We start from the raw sequence: 21,130 nt of genomic DNA on the forward strand, positions 1-21,130 counted from the left end.
TGGGCGAGATGGGTGGGTGGAGGGCCGTTAAGGGACTGTGGTTGGTGAAGGTGATATTTGAGTCACAGGCACGGAGGTGATCTGCCGCAGGCACGGAATGACAGCGGCACCTCAGGAAGTGGAAACAGCAGGTGTCAAGGCCCCGGGGCGGGAAGGGGGCACCGGTGAGGGGCGGCAGTGTGGGTGGGCGGTGTGAGCAAACAGCCGCGACAGCGCAGTCTGGGGAGAGAAGCGGTGGGCAGGGCCCAAGGGGCAGGGGACCCGGCAGAGCGCGGTTCACACTCCTGCTGCTGTGAAAATTTGAGAAACAGGAAAAATAAGTGACCCCTGGCCTTGGCATGACCACCATTAGTACACTGGTGCCTGCACTCACTCACACGTGCACACACACATTCACAGATGCAGTTGCACACTCACACTCACTCGTTCACACTCACGCTCGAGTGGGATCATGCCAGCCACCCTTCAACAGGGACGTGTCGTCTCTCCGGTCACACGGTTTTCCCCTTGACCATGCACGGGGGCTCACGTTGTCCCGGAACAAGGGGGATGGACCGAGAGAAGAAAGGAAGGGAGGGGCTTCCTCGTGCTGTGGGGAGCTGCTTCCTGCCACCGTGTTAAATAGAGGCCATTCACCCAGCGGGCAGAGGGGCTCCTGCTGTGGACCCCACACTTTGTTTTAGCTTTGAGATGCAGTTGACACATGACATGGTGTAAGTTTAAGGCGTGCAGCGTGGTGGTTTAATACACACGTGCGTTGCTGAACGACTGCGGACAGTAAGGCGTTGGTTAATGTTCCGCCACCGGCGCGACGGGCGCGGTGTGTGCGCCCGCGTCTGTGAGTGGTGAGCAGCCTCAGGCGCAGGACTCTGCGGTGTCAGCTCCGCGCACCGCGCTGCACGTTTGCATCGCCGGAACTTACTTATCTTGAAACTGTAGGTTTGTGCTCTTTGCCGCCACCTCCCTCCCCACTTCCTCCCCCACGCTTTGAAGAGGCTCCCCCTGGCCGTGCGCCCCTAAGGAGCACTCACAGGGCCCAGGGGACGTGCCTGCGCTCCGTCCTGAACCACACGCTCAGAGCCGCGCCACCTGTCAGACCAATCTCGCCGCGACCTGGTTTCCGCCGTGAGTCACGTGGTCCTTTCTCTCGGCTCCCCCTGCGAGGCCCCGCCCACCTCCGCGCCGCGCCGCTCCGGGCTCCACCAGCGCCCTTGGGGCTGGAAACTTTAGTTTGCCCGCCTGTGACTGGCGCTGAGATCTTGAGCTTCTAGCGGGGAGGCACCGCGTCCTCATTATCTTTGCGTTCACTCTCACGGCCGTGACTGCGCCCGGGTGCCGCCCTGACGTCAAGGATTACCAGTGAACTTTCCGCCGCTGAAAGTCATGGGAAAGCCCGACGCTCCTCCAGCGAAATCACTCATCATCAGAGCGACCTTCGTGGGCAGCCTGCCCCCGTTGGGCCTGGTGCAGTCCACCGTGTTGAGTATTTTGTGCCCTGTGGGGAAAGAAAGGGGAACACCGGGGCTCTGTGAGTTCCGCAGCCGGGGCAGAGTCTTCCGCGCACAGCCCGCGTGGTCTGACTCATGTGACCGCGGGGGACTTGCTCCTGTCCAAGGGGAGACTTCAAACCTAAGATCCTCTCTGGCGTATTTAGAATTGCCCAGTGGCCTCCGGTGAGGACCGTGAGCTCGACTCCACTCCACTCCAGGGTCACAGACGGACCACTGTCCCTGGCCCCCTGTCGCCACATCTGGGCCCACAAAGGAAAGAGGGGCTGGGACAGCGCAAACACCTGGGCCTCTCGCAGACGCCCCCCGGCGCTCGCGTCCAGAAAGTCAGGCTCTTCCCACACGGGAGGCAGACTGCACGCGGCCGTTGGGGTCTAGCACGATTACAGGTCAGGGGGAAGGACGCTTTTTCCACAAAGGCCGCTTTGAAGAAACTGCTCTACGCCAAGTATAGGTTATCTGTTGCCCTGTGGGAAAAGCTTTGCACCTGTCCCCACACGAGACTGGTAGTTGGTTCTCTGCAAAGACCACCCGAACGACAGCCGTCTTCCTGAGACAAGGGTCAGGTACGGTATGCTCTGCGGACACTCCGGACGAAGGAGGTGAACGCAGGGTGAACCTGCCCTTATGACCCTCCCCCCTGGAGCCCTGCTCACCCGTCACCGCTGATAAGCGTTGACAGTACCTTTGTACTCCACGATGATGCAGGTGTCCATCTCGGGGTGGACGCCGTCCATCAGGATCATGAACCGAAGGTTCTTGTCTACCTGCAGTTGCACAAGAACCCAACAGCAGTGGGCGTCAGCCAGCTCTCAGTTCAGTCCTGGAGAGAGCTGTTGCGACTTCGGGAAAGAAGTCTCCTTGAGCCAGGGCTGGATTTCCCTCCTGTGTGATGGAGTCCTGCCCAGGAGCCCACCTTTGATTCTAGCTCCGGGGGCTCTACGGCAGAGGCTGTGTGTACACGGAGCCACGCACAGAGAAAACGGGCCTCTGTCTCTTTAACCCAGAAGCAGCGAGCTCGCCTAAGCTGCGGCCTGGAAAGCGGGCTGGACGGGCGGGAAGGACACAGACGTCTGACCTGCTGCCAGGTCCCGAACGGCACCACGTTGATGTTGGTCAGCTGCACGCCGCTCTGGGGCAGGTGCCAAAACACCGGCCGCTCCGTGTTGCCCACGTAGATGGGGATGTCGGGTCTCCTCTCCGCCAGCTTCCTCAGGGTCGGGTAGCTGGGGCCCGAAGGGCGGAAAGGGCGACAGGTGAAAAACGGGACCCTCTAGCCTCGACACGCTTGGCCACGAAGCAAGTGCCCACAAAAACCGGACCCACGCCAGAGTCTCTCTCAAGGCGACGGATTGGCTAGAAGGTTCCTTTTCCACGTGAGAAGGTACCACACACCTGGTACGTCGGCCAGGTGGGCAGGTTCCCTCCGCCACACGGATGCTGCTTTGGGCAGCGGTGGCTCCCATGGAGGGGCAGAGTGAGACAAGTCACTCGCGAGAGGGTTCCCCTTGTCTGCCTCCGGGAGACAAGGCCCGGGCCACAGCACGAGGGGGACCTGCGGGTTTTTTAATTGTTGAGAATTCTTATAGGCATCTATCAATAATGTCATGCATTAAAATACTCACTATATTTACACAATACGATCACGTTTCTTTGACTAAAAACTGTTCTCGAAAGTACACTGGCCTTTTCCCTTGTTTTTGTAAATCGAGGGGGTTTCATTCAGCAAAGGAGGGTCAGACCAGACAAATGATACATGTGACCCCACGTTTATGAGCCGACCAGACAAGGGTTGAAAAGCAAGAGCCCATCAAGGAAACGGCTGACAGGAGTGAAAGTTGGGAGCTCCCGTGACTTTTCTGTAACCGACGGTCAGCGACACTCGGCACCAGCGCCCCGCAGCGCTGCGGCAGGCGAGAGCCGGCGTTCCGGTGCCTGAGAACTTGGCCCACACAGACCCCTGGAGTTAAAGCCAGACCGGTCTTCACGTCTGGGGTGGGGATGAAACTGGACTCAGGGACGTGAAGAAGTCGGTACCTTCCCTAAGCGGCAGTGTCTGCCCGTAAAAGGCCTCTCCTCGGGGCTGCAGGTGACCGCGTTACCTAACAGGCGCGACGGGGCAACCGCCCGACTAGCGTGGGCTTGCTCTCTGCGCCCGCCGTGCCAGTCCCCGGGGCTCGCGCCGTCCTCACACGAGCCGCGTCCCTCCCCAGGGCTTTCGCAACACAGGCTTGCGCAAGGCCACCTCCAGGAAACTCGGCGGGACAAAGCCATCGCTGAGTGAGTCCACAAGTGGCTTTTTTTTCTTTCCTTTTCATAAATCCTCACCAGAGGATATATTTGATTTCAGAGAGAGGGAGGGAGGGAGAACCATCAATCAGTTGCCTCCTGTACGCGCCCTGACTGGGGATCGAACCTGCAATCTCTCGGTGTATGGGACGATGCTCCAACCCACTGAACGGTTGGCGGGGACCCTAAGCAACTTTTTCATCGTGGCACCACACTTCCCCCACGGGTTGTGTTCAGTTTGTAAGTGTGTGGCAGGCAATTTGTTGCTAAACCAGTTAACTCGGTTTTTAAGCCATTTCCTTTTAGAAAGATAAAGGAGGGACTATCTGTGGTGTAGAGATACCATGTGCTTTGGCACAGAAGAAACCCAAGGGGCCAGTCAGCTGTCAACAAGGTATTAATCCTGACCATGACCCCGTCTACCTAAGCACGTCCTCGAGTGCACTGTGTCACGTAAGGCCACGGGAGCCCTTCCTCTCTCTCCTTTGTGACCGCCTGGTCAGGGTTCCCACGAGGTAGTGCAGTGCATGAGGCTGGCTCAGGGTTCAGAGGTGGGGGTGGGCGTGGCTGGGCAGACCAGGACCTGGCGGACCAGGGCCCCCCGCTGCGGCCAAAAAGGAGGGTTTTCATCTTTTCAGAGTGGCTGAAGGGGAGTCAAACGGGAGTCGATGTCGCCCTGGCTGAGTAACTCGGTTGGTTGGTGTGTCCTCCCCACATGCCAAGGCTGCAGGTTTGATCCCCGGTCAGGACACACACAAGAATCAACCAATGAATATATCAATAAGTGGAACAACAAATCGATGCCTCTCTCTCCCCCCACTTTCCTCTCTCTTTTGAATCCATGAAAACAAAAGGGCGGTGACATTTTGTGGCACATGAACAGTGCAGCCAACTCGCTGTGACACTGGCCACGCGGTCGGCAGAGCTGAAAATGTGCGCGGCGTGCTGATTCCTCCGTGAGCTCGGACGTGAAGCAGGGGTCCAACGCCCTGCGATGGCCGTTAACCCCGGGCTCCTACGGAGCGGGCGGAGGGAGGCAACGGGCCCCTGGCGGTGCGGGTCCGGACACCCACCCTCCACTCTGCACAGCTGCCTCTCCAGCGCATGTGCTGTGCAGGCGCCTCCAGACTGCGGCTGCGCAGTCGCAGCGGCCCCCCCCGCCCCCAGCTCCGAACAAGCTGCGATTGCGCGAGACCCCGGAACCCTCTCGGAGGCCGGGCGCCCCTACCTCAGGTGGTCCGAGTGCATGTGGCTGATGTACACCAGGTCGGCCCGGCACAGCCGCTCCAGCCAGTCAGCCGGCGGCTCGTGGAGCAGCCACCACCCGCGCGCGAAGGCGGGGCCCGTCAGCCAGGGGTCGAACACCATCCGCTTGTCTCCCAGCTTGAGGTCCATGCAGGCGTGCGTCAGGTAAGTCACCTGGGGGAGAGAGTGAGATGCCGGTGGCGGCCGGGTGGCGGCGGCCGGCCGGCCACAAGGCCCCGAGGGGCCCGGGCTGGTGAGCGCACCGAGTCCCGTGGGAGGACTCGGCTCCTGAGCGCGCGCGGGACTCGGGGAGCCTCGAGTCCTGACCTAGACGCGGGGTCGGGGCGCTGCTGTGTGTTAGCAGGGAAAGGCTCGCGGGCGGTTCTGGGTGTGACGCAGGGTGTCAGGCCCCTGCGTTAGCTGGTTCACTCTTGCTGAGTGCACTGCAGGGCGCGTTCTGTGGCAGCCCCCCGAGAACGTGTGCACAAGGAGAGGCAGGTGGAGGCGTCCTGACGGGCCTCGGGGGGTTACATGCCAGCCGGTGAACGATTGGGGCGCGACTGGCTGAGTGGGCAGCAGCCCCACTGAGCAGGCACGTGCGGCTTTCCCTTCCGAGTGGCCCCGACACCCCCCTGGGGAGGCCAGGGTGCCCTGAGAATGGCCGTGAACGGGGACCTGGGGCCAGTGTGACCGCGGGTTCCCATCCGCTCCGCGCCCCCTGCCCGAGGTCTGGCAGGTCCACAGGAAAAAACATGAACTACCAGCGAAGGGAGGGCGGCCAAGGACCCGAATCCGAGTTACTCGGCCTCTTCTGGGCCGGTTCCCGTCGGTTTCCTCCCGAAAAGGAGCCCCTGCCCATTTTCACAAGCTTCCCAAATATGGTAGAAAAATTGACTCTCGGCTGTGGGCGCCTCCCCAACGGCCCAGGAGCTTCCTCTGGAGGAGACGAGCTCTCCCGGAGCCGGGAACGCAGGGGGGGCGGGGCGGGGGGCGGGGGCGGAGCCGCGGGCAGGGCCGGCCACGTGACTGCGTGCGTCAGCGGTCGGTGACCCTGCAGCTGGCGACTGCGAGCCGCCTCCAACAGCTGCAGGCCGTCCTCTGGGGCTCTCCGTTAATGGTGTTTCTCTTTTGTTGGGCGTTTTCCTGGATGTGTTTTCCTGCAGTCCCTGCCAAGTCCCGGAGCGCTCCCGAGGACGGTGGCTCGGGAGTTCAGAGACACTCGGTGGCACGTCCAGGAAGCCCCTCGGAGCTCACGCGGAGTGATGCAGGATGTACACGTGTGTGTGCAGGGACATCTCAGTTTTATCTTGCATGTAACATATGCATGCATAGATATGCACATGAGTGCACATGCTAGGCTTTGGTTTTTGAGAGGACGGCGGTTTTCGTGGTTCCTCACCTGGACCTCCCCGAAGGCCAGCTCCTCGGGGACCCTGGGCTCCGCGTCCCACGGGTTGGGAGGGTTCAGCTCGAGCAGTAGGAGGCCGTTGTCTTCGTCCATTTCAACCACTAGAACCAGAGACAGGGGCGCGGGTCTGGGTGGGGAGCAAGCAGGGCCCCTGAGAAGCACCCCGGGAGTGGACGTGCGCGGCCCAGGTACGCGGCACCGGCAGGCAGAGGAACGTCAGCCCCGGGGACGCCCACCTGAGCCAAGGGACAGCTGCGCAGGCCATCTCCTCCCCCACCTCGCACTCCGGGATGCAGACAGACAGACAGACAGACAGACACACACACACACACCCTCACAGCAACTGCAGCATGACTGACAGGCGAGGGGTCCGGGCCGAGGGCGCGCAGACTGGAAGGCAGAGCGCTCAGGCCAATGTGAGAGGCGATGTGCAGGAAGCAAGAGGAAGAAGAGGAGCGCATGCGCCCTGGCTGCTGTGGCTCAGTGGATTGAGCGTCGGCCTGTGGACCACGGGGTCACAGGTTCGATTCCCAGTCAAGACACTTGTCTGGGTTGTGGGGCCAGGCCCCCAGGAGGAGGTGCATGAGAGGCAACCACACACTGATGTCTCTCTCCCTCTCTCCTTTGCGTGCGAAGGGCAGGGGCCTGGGAGCTCTGGGCGGCCACAGAGGGAACAGAGGGACTGGGAGTTGGTGGCCAAGGAAAGTGGCGTTTGAGGCCCATGGGGCAGACGTCTGAGTGGGCCCTGGACGGGACCAGGTGCCGCACTGGGGACAAGGTTGGGTCTCTGTTGTGGCCCTGTGGGTCACCGAAGAATGCCAAGCACTTGGCGCCGACGCCGTGGGGGCCCGCCCAGGGTCTAGTCTCCTTCTCCCTTATGACGGGCATCCTAACCCCGTGTAGGTGAGCTGGGACACTGGTCTGCAGGTCCGGGAGAGGTCAGGCAAGGGCAAACATCACACGGGTTCACGTGTATGTGGAACATAGAAAAAAAGTCCGAACCCACCCAACCCAACCAAAAGAGGCTCATGGAAAGCACAGACTGATGGTGGTGGCCAGGGGGCGGGGGGGGGGGAGGGAGTGGGTGGAAAAGGTGAAGGAGAAGAGGTGGGTAATGTGGTGGCGGCTTCGCACCGTGACGATGGGCACTGGACGACGGAGTGTGGTGGCCGCATCGCAAGGTGCCCCAGCGCTGGCTCACGAGGTTGTGCGCCCGAAACCAGTACAATACCGTGTGCCAGGTGTAATGTTCAAAGGCAGAGCAAGAACCTAAAACACCAAAGGAAGTCGCAGTCCCCTAGGCCTCCTTGCGGTCCTCGCTAGACCTCGCTCCTACACGCAGTGGCCGCAGACCTCGCTCCTACACGCAGTGCGGGTGGTTCCGGCCAGAGAGGAGTGAGCAGAGGCGAGCGCTGGGACTTCCAGGGACCCTTTTCTACCAGACGGAGAGGGACCAGCTGGAGGGCCCTGCACCGTTTGCCTTTCCCCCTGCCCCTCTTGCTCAGAACTTGGCTGCCGTGCCTGGAGGGGCAGCAGCCGTCTTGGGGTCCTGAGGAAGAGTCAGCCCTTAAGGAGGAAGGAGCAGGAAGAGGGAACGGACTTGGCTCCTTGGTAGCCACGGAGTGGCCGGGCTGCCCGGGGCTGTCCATCTGGCAGCTCCCTGGGACACAGGAGAAGCTCCCCCCGGACGCTCAGGCCGCTCCCGTTCGGGTTTCCCGCCGCCCCAGTGAACGCGGTGCCCGACGGCTGAATCAAGGGGGCAGTCTGATCAGAGCCCACTCAGCCGGACAATAGCGAGACCCCACAGACCCACTGCGGGGAGGCGGGGCCGTGGGTGAGAGCTCAGCGCCCTGGGGGCCGCGTTCGAGCCACACTCTCCCACTTAATAGCTGGGCGACCCTGGGCAGGTTGCTCAACATCTCTGTTCTTCCGTGTTTTCGCCTTTAACTCTCGCTCCCTCGCCTGACAGTTTATCCTAATAAATGCCAGCAGTTCTGTGAGTTGCTAAATGAAAGCCAATGAGCTCCCCGGATCTAGGCAACCCCCACCCCGAAGGCTGTGCATTTTCTGACTTTCTTCCGAGTGTATTGAAAAAGTGGGTCGTCGCCTGCACACTTTCCAAATGAACACACGTTGGCGCTTTCAGACGACTGCTTATGGGAGGAACACAGGTTAAACATCACCCATAAAATGAAAAACCGTGCGTCTTGGAATTCCCCCAGTGGTTGCAAACACAGACTTATGTAAGCCGTTGAACTTCAAGGTCACCCCGAGGGACCATGAGAAGGCCAGCACCCGTGCCTCCCCCTCTCTCACTTCCCTGCGCACTGCCAGCCCCTTCTGCGCCCCGACGAGGGGCGGCTTCTTTAGATGGCTCCCCGGACGGCTCCCCGCGCTTCTCGCGGCCTGGCCTCACGGGGCCCGAGATGGCACCGCATCGGGGACGGCACGCTGGCCACTCTCCGCGCAGTCGTGCTCCGCAGCCCTGACGCGCGGCTATTGTCCACCCTCTCGTCACCGGACACGTCTCGTGCTGTTTGCTCGAGGTCTGTGTTCTCTGTGAGACTCGGCGCCAGCGGAGCGGGGCTTGTGGCTTCTGCGCCGCTGGGTCAGCAGTGTGCCCGGGACGCTGCCTGCCCGGCCCCTGCGGGCGCTCGCTAACTCTCTCTGGAGCTAACAGATTAATGAACGACCATAATTCCATGTCCCCCAGCCTCCCCCGGGGCTGCAGAGTTCCCCTCCCGGCCGAGGCACCACCCCTGCCCAGCTGTGGCAGCCGGAAGTGAGGGATTTAAATATAGAATGATCTCGGCACAAGCGGAACATGAAATGTATTACTTCTTCATTTTTAAAAGGCCACGTTAAAAACCAGAAACGTGGTGGCACCCGACAGCGTCCACTGGTTCTTGAGAGGGGTGAGGGGGTGGGGGCCGGGGGCGCAGAGCGTGCCAGCCTGGAGCCTGAGGCCAGCGCCCCTGGGGGCCCCTGTGATTCACCCAACGCCCCCCGTGCCCCGCCGGGCACACGAGGACCCGCGTTAGGGTGCTCCTTCCGACACCAGCGTTCACCCCCTTGCACTGCCCCTCTGCAGCCTGACACCCGACTGCGTCAATGTGCGTGGCTGATGCTCTAGCCGCTGGGAGTGCACGGGCGGCCGGAACACCGCAAGGACGCCCAGCTACTTCCTTCACGCCGCCCTCCTTCCTCCTCTCCGCCCGGCGGAACTCCGCCCGGAGCCGCCACCCGGCACACTGCCCGTCGGGAGGGCGGCGTGGCTAAACATGGCGGGCCTCCCGCACGGCCACATTGACATTACCCCTGAACTACAGAACAGCCGCCACTCAGAACCATCAGAAGTCAAGCTGAGTGGGAGCCCTACAAGGAGGGGACGAAAGAAGAAGCCATATCACGTCTGGTAGGAGGGGCAGAGGTGTGGCTTGGGTGGGCCCCGCACCTGTGTGTGGTGGCTGACACCACGGGAGGGACAGCTCAGGAGCAGGGGCCCCAGCCGCACACCAGGTCCCCCACCCACGGTTCCAGTTCCAGGAAGAGAAGTCCCACAGCTTCTAGCTGTAAAAACCAGCGGGGTTCAAGGCTGTGGGGGACGGAAACTTCTGAAGTCTCACACAGTTCCTCCTAAAGGGGCCGGGCACAGAGTCACTCTGACTCACTCACTAAGAGCTCCAGCTCCGGGGCAGCGGGCTGAAAGGCCTCAGAGACAGAGGGGGAGGGCTGAATTGACCGGCAGCGGGGCGAGAGCTGATGGGGGGTGGGGGGCAGCTTCTTTCTGGACGGAAGAGCTGGCAGAGGCCCCTGTTCCTTTGCTGAGCCCTGCCCCCACGGAGCCGGCGGGCGGACGCCAGGTCTGGGACCCCACCCAACTGGCTCACCCTGTTTGCCCCGCCCTGAAGACTCCCTGGGGCCCTGCCCCGCCCAACTTTCGGGCCAGCTCCAGCTGTTTCCAGTGGCTTTTGCCTGTGAGTGGCCTGTCTTGGCCGAACCTTAAAATTTTCCTGAATTCTCCCACACAAGCAGCATCTGGCCGCAGGGAGCCCCGAACCTCTTGCTGAGTTGCCCCGGGCCTGGCACTAGCGACCACTGGCCTTGGTTCGCAGCTCGGCCTCGCTGGGCACTTCCAAGCCCAGCAGGAGCGGCAGCTGCCCGCAGGCCGCTTTGCAGCTCGTGCTGCCCCGGTCTGGGTGGGACAGAGGCAGTGGCTGAACCCCGCTGCGCCAACAGCGATCCGGAGGAGGGTGCGCACAGCCTACGCGTTGGGCACCCACCCAGCTTGGGTGGGCGGGGAGGCTGTGGCCCCGGACCCTCTCCATCAGGCAGCGCTCACAAGCCTGGGACACGTAGCAGCCCCACCCAATGTATGAAATCAGACACAGGGAGGCTGCCAAGATGAGGACACCAAGAAACACGGCCCACAAGGAGGGACAGAACAAAACTCCAGAAAAAGAACTAAACAAAATGGAGAAAGTAATCGATCAGCTGTAGAGCTCAAAACACCAGTTGTCAGGATGCTCAAGGAACTTAGTGAGAACCTCAGGAGCATAAAAAAGACCCAGTCAGAAATGAAGGAGGTACTAATTGAAATGAAGAACAATTTACAGGGAAACAACAGTAGAGTGGATGAAGCAAAGAATCAAATCAGCAATTTGGAATATAAGGAAACAAAAAAACAACCAATCAGAACAGCATGAAGAAAAAAAGAATCCAAAAATGTGATAGTGCAAGCAGTCTCTGGGATAACTTCAAGAATTCCAATGTTGGTAACATAGGGGTGCCAGAAGGAGAAGAGAAAGAGCAAGGAATTGGAAACCTAGTCAAAAAGAGAATGAAAGAAGACTTCTCTAATCTGGTGAAGGAACTAGATCTGAATGTCCAGGAAGCACAGAGCGTCCCAGCCGAGAGGGACACAAACAGGCCCACTCCAAGTCACATGGTAATTATAATGCCAGAGGATAAAAATAAAGAGAATCTTAAAAACAGCAAAAAGAAAAGCAGTTAGTTACCTACAAGGGAGCTCCCATAAGACTGTCAGATAATTTCTCAAAAGAAACTCTGCAGGCTAGAAGGGATTGGCAAAAAATGTTCAAAATGAGGAAAATCAAGGACCTACAACCTAGCTTACTCTGCCCAGCGAAGCTGTCATTTCAAACCGGAGCATGTGTAAAGAGCTTCCCAGAGGAGAAGAAGGTGAAGGAGTTCATCGTCACCGAACCAGTATTTCATGAAACGGTAAAGGGCCCTTTGTAAGAAGAAGAAGAAGATCAAAAATATGAACAACAAAATGGCAATGAATTCCTATCTATCAACAACTGAATGTAAAAAACAAAATCAACAGGGAGAACAGAGACAGAATCGTGGAGGCAGAGAGCATTTTGGTGGTTGCCAGATGGGAGCGGGGTCGGAGGTGGGTGGGTAAGGAGGTGGAGAGATTAAAAAGCACAAGCTGGTAGTTACAGAGTGGTCATGGGGGTGTGCAGCGCAGCACAGGAAACGGAGCAGACGAAGAACCCACGGACACAGGCAGTGGGGTGGAGATGGCCCGAGGGCGTGGGGTGGGGCTGGGTGAAGGGGGACAGCAGGGGAAAACTGGGGACAACAGAATAGCACAAACGATTTATAAAAACCAGAAATGATGTCTCCAGCACTCCTGGATTGGTTCACATCTACTTTTTTTATTCCAGTAGCAGTCACTCTGAAAGCGTGTCTGACACACCGCTGAGCGGTTGTAAGGGTTGTCCTAAGTAACGTTTTCCGCAGGCAGAAGGCCACTTGAATCCGTTAGAACAGAGACCAAGCCGCTCCTGCCTTAGCCCCACGTGCGGCAGAAGCAGAAAGGAGAAGAGGAAGCCTGCAGAACCGTGGGCAGGAACGGCGGTCTCTTATCTGCACAGGCAGCGCCCTGCCCTTGGGAGCCTGCCATCTCTCTCCAGAGCTGTGACTTCCCGTCCGGAGGACCGCGCCCACAGACATCCGTCTCGCGGGCCCCCTGACGGTTGGGAGATCGGGGCCACTGGGGCTCAGGAGCCTAACGGGGTGCCCTGGCCCCGGACAGCCTCCGGCCCCTCTGGGCCCCCACGCCACGTCACTGTCCTCTCACTGAGACCGCGCCCTCTTACCCGGCCGGGTGGCTGTCAACACCCTGCGCGACGTTCGCGCACGGGAGGGTCTCAGCCCACAGTTGCCCCACAGGTGGATGCACGGAGGGAGCTTTCAGAGAAACCCTCTGCCTAGAGTTCCCGGTGTTCGTGGTAGAGAGAGGACAGGACACCCACAGCGGCCGAGCACAGTGTTTCCAAAGCTGCGGGTGAAGCTGGACACGGGAGGACAGGGAGGACAGGGAGGACGCCCCGAACCATGGCCACAGGCGACGTGGGGGGCACGGGAGGGGCCTTACCCAGCTCGTCCTGGCAGAAGCTGCCCGGCGGGTTGATGTACCTCATGGTGCTCACGTCCAGCCTCCAGTTGTGCTTCGTGCATTTCACGGACCTGGGCGCAAGGGGTGCGGCCGTCAGAGCCGCCAGCAGGGCCAGCGTTCAGGGCCGAGGGGTGCGGCTGTGCCGTTGTCCGCAGGCCACAGCCGCACTGCCAGGGAGACCACCTGCTCTCCAGCAGCGTCTGGGACAGTGGCTGCCCCCGCCCCCGCCCCTCTTCTAGGAGAGGGGGAACAGCCTGAAGGAGCCCCGAACCTTGTGAATAAGCAGCGGTGAGGGAGTGAGTCCCCCAGCACACCCTCACATGGGACCCATGTGCCCTGGAACGTCTCCTGCTTATCAAGCCAAGAATCACTCTTAAGTGACTATTCTTAGGGGGAAATTCAGAAAGTTCAGCAAAGGGCCCAGCCCTGGCCGGGCGGCCCAGCTGCCTGGGGCGCTGTCCTGCGTGCACACCAAAGGGCTGGGGGTCCGACTGCCGTCGGCGCGTGTTTGGGAGGCAACTGACCGGTGCTTCTCGTATCCATGTCTCTCTCTCTCTCTCTCTGTCTCGTATCAATAAACAGATGGGGATTTTTCAAAAGTCTGCCAACTTAAAGAGGAAAGGAAAGGCCCTAAAAGTCTGAGATCAGTGAGCTTCCCTACCCAGACGTGTGTAAAAGTTCTGGACTCGCCAGGGGAATGCTCTGCTGCCCGGCTCCCCGACGGTTTCTCCACGAGCGCCTCTGCTGCCAGACCCCAGGGCAGGAGTCCGCAGTCCCGGGGAGGGAGCGGGGGCCCAGGTACCTGCCATCCAGGTCCTCGATGTCCCTGATGAACAGGCCCCCTTGGTGCTTGCACAGGTTCTTGCATGCCCTCAGGCAGCCCTTGTCCTTGTAGAAGATGTAGTCCCGGCCGGTGCTCTTGTTTCGGAAGAAATTGATCCCTTCCTGGAGGCCAGCGACCTCCTCAGGGGACAGGCACAGCAGGGTCTCGGCTCTCTGCTCGATGCTAGGAGGGGGCACACGTTCGGAGGGGAAAGACGAAGACTGTTAAGGTCTGAAGAGGACTGACCGTCTCTTTTTCAGTGAAGACGCCGTTCCAGCCTCTCCCCCGCCAGCCAGGTCTGGGGCGTGGGGCGGCACCCTCCCCCTGTGCCCCGTCCCCAGCAAGCACGGTGCTGTCACTTGCCTGCCCATCGCTGGCACCCTCCTGCCTCCTCCTGGCTACTTAGAAAGAATGGTCGCTGCTTTTTTGTTTCTGTTGTGTTTTGACTCCCGGAGTGAGTGGAGAGAGGATGTGAACGCCAGTTCAGTCATTTCCGTTGCTTCATTCCGAGTTCCTCCCTCCACCACACCAGCCCCGTGCAGGGGGCTGAAGCTAACGCAGCAGTCAGGGCGTCCGGGTCCCTGGATGTGGGGCAGAACCCTCAACAGAGGGCAGAAGCTGCTGCTGTGCTGCTGCCTCTTTAAAGATTTTGTTTGCTTTTAGAGGGAGACGGGGAGGGAGGAAGAAAGAGAGGAGGAGGAACAACCAAGTGGACCCAACCCAGAAACATGCCCCAACTGGGGAAAGGGGGATCGAACTGGCAGCCTGTTGGCTTATAGGTCAACGCTCAACCCACTGAGCTATACCAGCCAGGGCTTGCAGGAGCTTCTTAAAGACTGTGTCTTTTCTACTTTTCTGTCCCCACGACTGAGCACGCTGCCTGCCAGCTGGTGTCTTCAGAGCAGCTACTTAACAAATGAACCCTTCCACTGTACTGAATGTGAATCGTTTATAAAAACCTCCAGCTGCGAAGGAGCATTTGGTTTTTCATATTTCTTTACAAGGAAGCTAACTGTGTTACACTTCCCAGCGTCCAATTTCTGCACAAACTCGGATGCAACTCCGAACCCTCAGGGGCGATGTAGCCTTCGCAACGAGAGGTTTCAAAATGTCCTTCTGCGTATCTCGGGGCCGCGCTCTGGTGCAGGGACTCCTGCCCCACTGCAAACCGAAAGCAGACTGGTCGGTCCTCATGGGTTAACTTAAAGCTGGTTGGCAGTTCAAGTGCCGTTTCGGCCTTTTTACTTTCATTTTTAGTAGTGCAGATTTTTTACACAGGGGGTTAAAAATACGTTTTCAGAGCCCCCCCAGGGTGGGTGGAGGACACGGGCACACCGGCCCCACCCTGACACCGTAAGGAGGCGGGGCCAGCTCTGTGTTGAGGGCGACGAGTGTCTCAAGGCACATTCCCCTTGTTTTCCAGCCCGCGTCCCTGGCGACTCTGTTTACAGCAGATTTGAAATGTTTCCAGAAACACACTTCACACTCATCTGATTAGAAGCAGCCCTCTGTAAGCCTCATGAATTTTTTATTTAGGATTTTTTAATTTTCAAAAGACTTATGTATTCATTTTTAGAGAGAGAGGCAGAGAGGAGGAAGAGGGGGAAACATCCACGTGTGGCTGTCTGTCATGTGCCCCCTGCTGGGGACCTGGCTCGCAGCCCAGACATGGGCCCTGACTGGGAATCGAACCAGTGACCCTTGGGTCTGCAGGCCGGTGCTCAGGCCACTGAGCCACAACAGCTGAGGCCCTAGACTTGGAGTTTCACAGCCAGAGAACCCGGCGCAGCCTCCGTGCGGCCGCCGGTGCGCTGGGCTCTGCCCTGCGGGGCTACACGGGTCCAGTTACCCCCCCGTCCTCTCGTCTCCTTCCGACCCCGTGACCCCGTCGTCCCCCCAAACCCGCAGCGATGTGTCCCCAAGGGCACCGACACGGTTACGACACCAGCACCCGAGCCTGGAAGACACCTCCTCCCAGCACACGCGTCGGGAAAGCCTCAGTCTGCGGGCCGAAAGGGGACCCCGGGGAGCCCGCGGTGAGGGCCGCCGGTGGGCGGAGCCAGTGCCCGGGGCACGCAGTGCGCCGCCCCTCGTGGTCCCTAGTCTCTGTTACGGTTTTGATGCGCTGCTTTTTCCTAGCTCCTGCCAGGGTGGTGATTAGTGTGGTTGTAGTTCTATTTCCAGATCTGCTATAGAGAGATGTAACTTAAAGAAACTGTGGTAAAAAAACATACAATGAAAATTTTACCACGTTAACCGTTTTGCGGTGTGCCCTTTGTCGTGTTAAGTATATTCACATAGCTGTGCGTCAAATTTCCAAAACTTTTCCCTTGCAGAACTGAAAGACCGTGCCTACTAAACCGTAACTCATTTCCCGCTTCCCCCAGCCCTGGGTAACCCCCGTTCTGCTCTCTGTGTCTGTGAATCTGAGCACGTTGGACACCTCACGAAAGTGTGACCGCACAGTATCTGTCCCTTGGTGATCAGCTTACTGCCCCAAGTACAGGGTCCTCAGGACCCGCCCACGTCGTGCAGGCGGCCGGAGTTCCTTCCTTGTGAAGGCTGAGCGTCACCCTGCTGTGTGAATGGGTGGCGTTTGAGTCTCCGTCCATCAGCCAACTCAGGGTTTCGTGGCTGCCGCCTCTGGGCCACTGGGGACGGCGTGGCTGTGCACGTGGGGGCGCGGACGTGAGTTCAAGCCCCTGCCTTCCATGCCTTGTGTTAATACCCAGAGACGGGATTGCTGGGTCCTGTGGCAGTTCCGTTTTTAGATTTTACTGATTTAGAATATCTTGCTGTGGCTTTATGGAAACATAATTGACAAGTGAAATTGCACGCAGGCAACGTGCACAACGTGATGGTCTGATGTGTGTGCGCCGGGGAGAGGATTACCGCCGGTTACCCAGGCTAACGGACCTCTCGTCAGCTCACGTCATGGTCCCCTGTGTTCCCTGTCTCTCTGTGGTGACAGCGCTCGGGAGCTACTCTCCCGCAGCCCCGTCTCAGGACACGGCGCAGCGCGCCGCACTGCGGCCCCTGCGCTGTGCGTCAGACCCCGGGACTCCCTTACGGCCACCGGAGGCTTGTCCCCTTCGGGGAGGTGGTTTTTTTTTTTTAATTAAAGAAAAATGTAAAGTAAATATTAACCAAAGAATGTAGGCAGATGGCAAGTAGCTGCACAGAAAATACTCAACATCGTCACTTGTCGTCAGGGAACAGAAAACCGTAACGAAACGAGAGACCCCCACGCACCTGTCAGGACGCCTAAAGCCCGAAAGCCTGGCAGTGCCCGAGGGTGACGTGGGGAGGGAGCCCCGGGAACTGACTCACTGCCGATGAGAGGGAGCACGGTGCACCCTCGGGAGTCCAGCTTCGCGCTTTCTTACGAAGCTTCGCGTAGTCTCACCACGTGACCCAGCGAGCACCTGTAAGGCGTTCAGCCAACGGACTGGGAAACTCATGCCCCCCCCACGAAAACCCACATGGGAATGTTTCTAGCAGCTCTACTGGTCACTGGCCACACCTGGAAGAGACCAAACTGTCCTTCAGTGAGGGGGTGGTGCACACAGGGGGGTAATATTTGGTGCAGAGTAAGCGCACTGTGTAGTTTTCATGTGCAGTTTTTGGTCTGGCGTGGGACTCCGCCCTAATAACAAGTGAAAACGGGATACACTGAAAATCAGAGGCTCTTGTTACATGTGTCGGAGAGCCGAGGTTATGGGCCGCCCCCAGGCTGGAGGGACAGCAGGCGGGCACAGAGAACCGCATGCACCGAGCGGAAAGTCACAAGCAGGTCCCTCCGCGGGACCGACGCTGGGTTCCCGTCCCTCAGCTCTTCGTGTCCCGCTGGCCACCACACAGCGCGAGGCGCCCCAAAGGGCGGAAAGCGCGGTCTGGAGGGACCCTGCAAGCCCCAGAATCAGACTTAGGTCTGGAAGGGAGGTTGGAAGTACCAGGTCAGGAACGGAAAAACCATCCAAATGCAAAGGGCTCGAGCAGGAAAGGCAGACAACCCTCCAGGACAGATGAGAAACAGCAGAGAGAGGGAAACTCGAAGAAAGAATTAAAGAGAAATAATAATAATAATAATAGTGTTAATAACAGATAAAGAATTCCGTGGTGTGGCCAAGGACAGACCCTCTGAGCTTGAGGGTCCGACTGAAGGAACTTCCTGAACTGAAAGCGAAGAAAGGTTCGGTCTCCGCACCCCCCGCACAGAGTGCCCAGGGAAGCCGTGGAGACCGCCCCTGCTGCGCAGCTGCACCTGACGCAGCCGCGGGCCGAGACGGGGGCTGGGGCGGAATCTGATGGGAAGGGGCCGCACGGGAACCGGGGGAGCGAGATTCCTCGCAGGGCAGCCACACAGCCAGCCCCGCTGGCAGCCCCCGAACGCGATGAGGAACCGGTCAGCAGAGCCACACGGAGCCAGAGTGGACAGAAGACAAGGAAGGCTGTGTCCAAACTGGGTCTTGGACAGGTGACGGGCTGCTGGGTCACACTCTCTGGACACCTGAGAATATCCCCTTTGTCATCACAAAGCCACGGGCCTACAGGAGCCCAGCTTCAGGCACCTACATAGCTCTGGGGAGCCAAGGTCAAGGGTTGACCTCAGCAGGCTCAGCTAGCAGCTACTGAGAAATTCAGAGTTCAAGGTGAAGCTGTCACAAGCATTCAGGAAAACCCACAGACTCCAACTGCACAAGAGGAAAGAGAGGAGGAAGAGGCTGATGAAACAGGGAGGGGAGTTGAGGATGCAGGTTCGGTCAATGTCACAAGCAAACGTGGCGAGAGCAGGGGCAGTGCCAGCCCCGAGGAGGAGCGGCGGTGGCGCTGTGCCTGCTGCCACGGAGCTGACCTGGTGCCCGTCTGAACCAGAGGACCCTTACTGTGCTGTTTCAGAAGAGCTACTGCAGCCTGGTTTGAGGTTGGTACTGTTTCTATCACCAGTGAAGTTGTGGCTTCTTGTGGGAAAAAAGAAAAGAAGGGAAGAAAAAGCAAAGCAAAGAGAAAACAGGCTCCCCACCCTGAAAAACGGAACAGAGTAGCCCAGAAGGGCGGCTCAGACCCGGAAGGGGTAACATCGTGCGTAGTGAGAACAGCAGGGGAGCAGGGAGGAAAACAGAAGACGTGTGTGAGGTTGACAGTGGCTCAGAATCCCTCCCAAATGAGTGCTGGATACCGACCCGCAGGTCCAAAAACATCCAAGAACACCAAGCATGGTAAATGCCCCCCCCCAAAACGACACCTAGGCTGAGCTCACTGAAATTTCAGAAAATCAAAGATGAAGAAAACATCTTGAAAGAAGCCAGAGGGGGAAAAAGACCTCTTATTTATCAAGGAACAAAGGTGAGAATTAAACATGAATTCTTCTCAGAAACCACACGCGCAAGAAGAGGGTGAAGTTACATAACCGAAGTGTGGAGAGAAAAACCCCAAGAGGGGACGGGCCATCCGCATGGGCGTGCGCCCCTGAAACAGGCTGAGAAATGACCAGTCATCTTCGCAGACGGAAGGCCCAGGCCCACGGGGGTCTCCGGTTGAACTCCACCAAACCTTTAAGGGAGAAGTGATACCAGCTCTGCACAATGGCTGGTTTGTGCCGCACCCTCACAGTGTTGTCCTTTCACAGGTGACTCCCAGACGGGACGGCACCGCATTCCACTGACTTTTCAACCCCCCCAGCAGCTCGTGGTTCAGCAAAAGTGCCAGCGCCCACACGGCCTCTGGCTGGCCCCCTCTCCAGGCCCCTCGGCCCGACCCGGCCTTGCCCCCCGGCAGCTTACTGGTCTCCTGGTGCGCCTCCGGCCATCCTTGTTTCCTGTGTGGCCGCCTCCTTCCCCTCCTCCGCCTCTGCGAGCTGTCGTTGCCCAAGGCTCAGCGCCCGGCCGGTGGCACCTGGTCCGGGGATCTCACCCTGCACGCAGGGGACTCTCGGGCGCGCACACGAGCGAGCAGGGCGGAGCCGCATCTGAGGAACACCTGGTCCCCGGCGTGCCCGCAACTCCAGCCAGCACGCCTCGCCCGTCCCCAGTCCTTCCAGTGCCCCTCGCGACACTCCCCGTGACCTCTGACCCCTCCCCCTCGCTCACGCCCCGACTCCGGTCCGTCAGGGTCCCCGCTCACAGGGACCTCACGACCCTCTGCCTGCACCACCCGAGCTGCCGCCACCTCCCTCCTGGACCACTGCCGCCGACCCCTCCTGGTCACCCCGCCTCCACTCTCATCTGCTTTGCCCACGGCGGCCAGAGTAACATATTTAAAATGGGATTTCAAACACAGTTTTACCCCGTTGCCCTTTCCCCCGCCCCTCAGAAGTGCATTCCTGTCCCTCCGCTGTTCTGAGGAGAAAGAACACAGTTTCTGGCATGGCCTCAGGGCTGACACCTGGTGACTCCCAGCCTCTCCCTCCAGCCCCGTTTGAACTTTGAACGGCACTTGTTCTCGGAATACCAGCTGGCTTGGCCTTGCGTTCCCCCCCCACCCCCCAGCGCCAGGCTCTGCCGGGAGCCCACCGCCCACTGCCTCCCCCCACCAGGGCCAGGCCCCACTCACGCTGCGGCGGCAGCATCTTCCCGGGGCGCCAGGGACGGCCCCGCGCCCCCGCCCCCAGGCCCGCGGCACCGGGTCCTGACTGCCCTTTCGTATGACTCCACATTGTCACGGTGAGGCTCATCCACATCTGTGCCCCCTAAAAAAGCTGAAAACCGCACGAAGGGAGGAATCGCGCCTGCGTGAGTCTGCCCGTGCACCCCGGGAGCCAGGGCACCTGCGGATTCCAGTTCCTGTTCGCTGAACGCATCAGTGCACGCACGTCACCGTCAGCAGCCCAGGGCGGTGACGATCCGAGAGCTTTGTCACCAGCCTGAGACTCAGACCCCCGCCACGTCGAGACTGTCGCTAGGACAGCTCCGTGCTGAGCGGTGAACTTGTGCTTCCCTGGATGTCACACCACGGACACTTTAAGAATTAAATGTCCCCCAGACAGCACCCCCCCCCCCCGTATGAGTCAGCAAGGGTCTGTCTAGAGGGCCGTGGGCACCACCCTCGACGTTCCCAAGCGCCGACCCAGCTCACAGGGCCCCGCGCCCCACGACCAGGCGAGCGTCCTGCTGACGGGACCTGGAAGGCTGACGGCGCCTTTGAGCCGTGAACTCAGGGCACCTGCTAGTCCAGGGCCGCCCTCAGCTCCAAACCCTGCGTCCTCCGGCCCCCGCCCCGCCCCCCCTCCCCGCACCCCCCAGCCTTGAGCCTTTCGGATCGCTCTCGGCCCTAAAGCTTTCTGAGCTCTGGGCCAAGCAACAGGTGAGGCACTGACGGGAAACCAGAAGTCCCGCTGGAAGCCAGAGGAGAAGGAGCACGACCTACTGAGAGACGTCTCTGGCGAGGGGCTGGCAGAGGGGTCCCCGCAGGGCGCGCAGCTGAACCCC

The 21,130-nt window shown here is 59.6% G+C and overlaps 1 protein-coding gene across 4 annotated transcripts in view; it reads right to left on the reverse strand.

Moving 5' to 3' along the window:
- LOC123833517 (cytidine monophosphate-N-acetylneuraminic acid hydroxylase) overlaps window positions 1-21,130 on the reverse strand; it is a 38,721-nt gene that overhangs the window by 12,080 nt on the left and 5,511 nt on the right. For 2 of the 4 annotated variants that reach the window (XM_045861783.1, XM_045861781.1), the window contains exons 3-9: window positions 13,683-13,886; window positions 12,860-12,951; window positions 6,442-6,551; window positions 5,026-5,216; window positions 2,587-2,734; window positions 2,194-2,275; window positions 1,358-1,495 (exon numbers count right to left, since the gene is read on the reverse strand). In XM_045861783.1, coding sequence (XP_045717739.1) covers window positions 1,358-1,495; window positions 2,194-2,275; window positions 2,587-2,734; window positions 5,026-5,216; window positions 6,442-6,551; window positions 12,860-12,951; window positions 13,683-13,886 — 965 coding nt within the window. Of the gene's footprint in view, window positions 1-1,357; window positions 1,496-2,193; window positions 2,276-2,586; window positions 2,735-5,025; window positions 5,217-6,441; window positions 6,552-12,859; window positions 12,952-13,682; window positions 13,887-14,066; window positions 14,332-19,486; window positions 19,875-21,130 lie in introns of those variants that run through there. The other 2 variants (XM_045861780.1, XM_045861782.1) reach the window with 2 other exon arrangements.

This window comes from Phyllostomus hastatus, unplaced genomic scaffold, assembly GCF_019186645.2.
Source record: "Phyllostomus hastatus isolate PE091 unplaced genomic scaffold, TTU_PhHast_1.1 phas_scaffold_216, whole genome shotgun sequence".
Classification (NCBI taxonomy): domain Eukaryota; kingdom Metazoa; phylum Chordata; class Mammalia; order Chiroptera; family Phyllostomidae; genus Phyllostomus; species Phyllostomus hastatus.